Source organism: Trachymyrmex septentrionalis, unplaced genomic scaffold (genome assembly GCF_001594115.1).
Source record: "Trachymyrmex septentrionalis isolate Tsep2-gDNA-1 unplaced genomic scaffold, Tsep1.0 scaffold72, whole genome shotgun sequence".
NCBI lineage: Eukaryota > Metazoa > Arthropoda > Insecta > Hymenoptera > Formicidae > Trachymyrmex > Trachymyrmex septentrionalis.
In genome coordinates, this window is record NW_017305905.1 from 1,522,740 (window position 1) to 1,527,117 (window position 4,378).

Sequence of the window (4,378 nt, forward strand, 5' to 3'; positions counted from 1 at the left end):
TTACCATTGTATATATAGTTGTCAAAAAATTAAATAGCTTCTGAAAAAATATATCGTACCGACACACGTCTGTTACGTGCGACCTAAATTTAATATTTGACCCAATTTAACCAACTCCAAATACAATGAACTGTAAGTGTACAATGCCATACAATGCTGTCGATTGTTGTATTTCAGGGCAACTGCAGCGTGTTCACTCGGGGTCGTAGTGTCGGTATTCTGTCAGGCGGTCTCGCGCTGCTCGCGCTGGGTCGGCTTAAGCTTGCCGGTAGCAGGCCGGAATTCGCGAGCGCGGACAATCCGACGGCGAGGCATCCGTCACGACTAACGCGCAGTCTGACGTTCCTATATCTACCGGCGGCCAGTGCGAGAATGTTACTGTGTCCGAGCACGCTGAGCTTCGACTGGTCGATGGACGCCGTGCCGCGCATAACGAGCCCATTCGACCCACGGAATCTTGAGTCTGTGTGTCTGTACACCGTTCTAATTGCCGCGGCATTCTGGGCAGTTAGAGGCCTGCGACGACCCTGCCGGGACTCGACAATGGGCCTATTTCAACAAACGTACCCACGATCGGCGTCGTCCAGATGTCCCGTGTGCGCCGGCAGACGCATCGGCGGTTGCCATACCGACGGCTGTCGGGCGGCGAACAACAATAACAACAGTCCGTTCGGTGATTGTCACTGTGCCAAGAGACCAAACAGCAATGCCGGCGTGAATGGTGTTAACGTCGGCAGTCGACAAACAGCGGCCACCGCCATTGCCGTCTCCCTGGGCTTCCTTGTGCTTCCATTCCTGCCAGCGAGCAATCTTTTCTTCTACGTGGGCTTCGTCATAGCCGAGAGGATACTGTACCTGCCCAGCGTGGGCGCCTGTCTGGCGGTCGGTGCCGCGGTATCCGGATGTTACCGGATAGCAAGGAGAAACGGGTCCAGAACACGCGGCAGAGCGGTGCTGTTAGGGACGGCGATTCTCATCGGCATGTTGTCAGCGAAAACACTCGTGAGAAATGCCGACTGGAGGGACGAGGAGAGCTTGTACAGATCCGCGCTGCACGTCAATCCTCCGAAAGGTAAGCGATCGCTTAATCGAAACTCAAAGCCGGGAACACAATGAAAAGCATAGGAAAGGCAATAGGGAACAAGAGATTTCAACCTATCAGAAAGCGTCCATTCTATTGTACATTATTTCTGATCTTGTAAGAAATTTGGTTCTTCCTGTTTCTATTGCCTGGCTTTTCATTGTGTTTCCAGCTTAAAGTTGCAAACACGATAGAATAGGCCGTTCAATCAAAGCTCTGAGGTATAAGTTCGATATATACATGATATTAATATACACACACACACACACACATATATATATATATATATATATATATATATATTAGTGAAAATAGCAGATACATATTATTTTGTAAATAATTCAAAGCTGTTTCTTGCATCATTTTCCTAAGTTCCTAGAAATGAGTCTATATTTGTATATTTCTTATGTATACTGACAATGAGAGACAACGCAACATTAAATTACGTTCGTAATATGGAAAAGATAAAAGTTATTATCGTAACCAGGGGCGCTATGGTAATTTTAACTGACTATTGCAAAATATATCAAAACTTTACATAGAAATAACGTCTATTTATATTCCTGTACTATGCAACGAAATATTAAGGAAAATATGCATAGGAAAATTGACTGGAAAATATTAGTGACATGAGTGATGTAATTGAATTGTATCTACTTATATATACTATAGAATATATAATAGAATTATAGAATAGAATACCAGAAACAAAAGACAGAAAAATGCTATCCAGTCATACAACTGAATGAGTAGCGTGAAATGAGGATGTGACTCGCCTCTCAATTAGTATATATATTCAAATAACAAGTAACTATCTTTTGTCTATGCAAAATTCTTCAATAGCTGAATTATCATTATAGATACCGGTGAGGATGGCTCAACCAAAGTCGGAACGTATGGTGTAATGTAATTATATAGAATTGACACCACGATTAATTGTATTGCGCTTTTATGCGCGCTGCCTCCTTACAGCCCTTTGTCTTCACAGTCTATTTTATTACTAGTTTATGATTAACTGGATTTATAAGAATAAGAGAGAGAGAGAGAGAGAGAGAGAGAGAGAGAGAGAGAGAGAGAGAACTAATCATCAATTGCTTGGCGAGTTAACTACTTGAACATGCTCGTTGTTGCAGCCTTAGATGCAAGATCCGTTTGTTTGTGTCTACTGTGTATAAGATTAACTAACTAGAAATCGATATTTCGAAAATCAATAAATGATAAAGGAAGATCAATTCCGGTCAATGGGTTTTTTAAAAAATAATAGAAAAATAATAGAGTTTCATCGGAGTTCTTTGCGACCATGTGACATTCGGTAGTACAGTGATTTCTTTCACATTCTAATAAAAATTTAATGTTTTCTAATTGAACGGTATCGGCTCGTTTGAGTGAATGACACGTTTGAATGTGAGCAGCAAATAGTTTTCTTATTTTTAAACAAAACACAAAAAATTAAATCTCTCAATAAAGAGGAGAAACCATTTCTCAACTTAATAAAAAATTATTGACTAATCGAACAATCAGTAAAAAGAATAGAGCTCTCAGAGCTGCCACACATAAAATTCCGCAACAGTGATCGTAAGACGTAAACTTAAGCCGATGAGCCAATCAGGATATTGCTTTAGGTCTACGTAATCTAACGGAAATGAAAATAACAGTAAACTTATCCATAACCTTGCAATTAGGTGAATTTCAACCGATTCAACTCGCCTTATGGATAAGTTTACTACTATTTCTATTTCCGTCAAAGTACGTAGATCTAAAGCAGTATTCTGATTGACTCATCGACTTAAATTCACGTCTCAAGGTTACTGTTACAGAAATTTGGTCTGCGGCAGCCCTTAAGGCCATGACACACACTTTCCGTAATAGTAACCATAAGACGTACCGTAAGAATCAGCCAATTACAGTCGAGAATTCTCATGCACTCTTAATTCTAATTGTCTGATTCTTACGATACGTCTTATGGTTATTGTTATGGAAGGTGTGTGCCATGGACTTTAGAAATATGATCAAATGTTATTTTTATCATTTTCGTATTCTGTTTCACAACTCTGAAAAACCACTCTTTCGAATTGTGATGATTTTACTATTTTACAAAATTATAATAAATCCGGAATAATTTATTAAAAGTGATATAACTTGAAATACAAGGTTGGGAAATAATTACTTGCAACTCCGTTACCATTTTTGTTACTTTTTTTTCGATAACGATCGTTATATTTTTCTGACTGTAACGGTAACGGTAACGTTGTTATACTAGTCTTTACAGTAACAGTAATGAAATCAGCCGTTATTTTATCGTTATTTAAATCCTTTATTATCTTTACAATTATTCAATAAATCATATTATTTTTATGTAATTGGTTGGAAATATTTTATAATAGAAGTTTAAATATCGAAAAATATATTTTATATTTTATATCTTAGACTGTATTTCAATATTCATTGCCAATACTGAAAATCTGCAGTATAGGTACATATAAGTAATGTGAATTTGAACTGTAAATTTTCAGTATTGACAGTGAATATTGAAATGCACTCTTGATAACGATATTAATGTTTAAAAACAATGTTTAATAAAAATTTTTAATAAAATTTGCGTTTGTAAATTACAATTTAATTTTTCAAAGATAAGCATACAAGTATATTGAAAAATAAAAATATTAATGTAAAAAATTATTAAAGATTTATTAGAGAGTTTAATATAAAGAAAAAAAGCTCGCTGTAAGATTGGCTTAGAATTTTAACATCGATATTTTCATAACTAGTATTGATTGTTAACTAATATAATTTTTTAATTTAATATTTTACTTTCACACATTACAAAAAAATAACGATAAAGTTACGGATCGTTACTTTCTAAGTAACGGTTACGGTAAGGTATTACTCTTTTATAAAGTAAGGTTCCCAACCTTACCGAAATATCATCAACAGTTTCTATCTAGATCAGCTAAATAAAACTATTTCTTCTTCAAACTTCGATCACTAAAACTGTCTTAACTTTAAATGTTCCCTTTAGAAGACTCTATACTTTTTATTTACAAAAACAACACAACTTAAATATATCACTCTTGTAGAAGATATTACGATCTCTTTTGAAAACGACTCCTTGAGAACGACAAGTGCTATTTGGCGGACAGATTGTGAAGTTAAATTAGTTTACTTTTGATGATTAATAGAGTAATTTTTGTTTAACTTATTCATGATAATAACTAGAAAATAATATTTTTTTTTAGTCTTGTGTGTGTGTGTCACTTTTGAAGCAAGAAAACATATGTATGTACATTCTTGACTTTT

General features: G+C 36.0%; 1 protein-coding gene across 3 annotated transcripts in view; it reads left to right on the forward strand.

The window, feature by feature from the left end:
* Positions 1 to 4,378, forward strand: part of LOC108753839 (transmembrane and TPR repeat-containing protein CG4341) — a 296,558-nt gene that overhangs the window by 173,771 nt on the left and 118,409 nt on the right. For all 3 annotated transcript variants that reach the window (XM_018495770.1, XM_018495772.1, XM_018495771.1), the window contains exon 4: positions 178 to 1,072. In XM_018495770.1, coding sequence (XP_018351272.1) covers positions 178 to 1,072 — 895 coding nt within the window. The remainder of the gene's footprint in view (positions 1 to 177; positions 1,073 to 4,378) is intronic.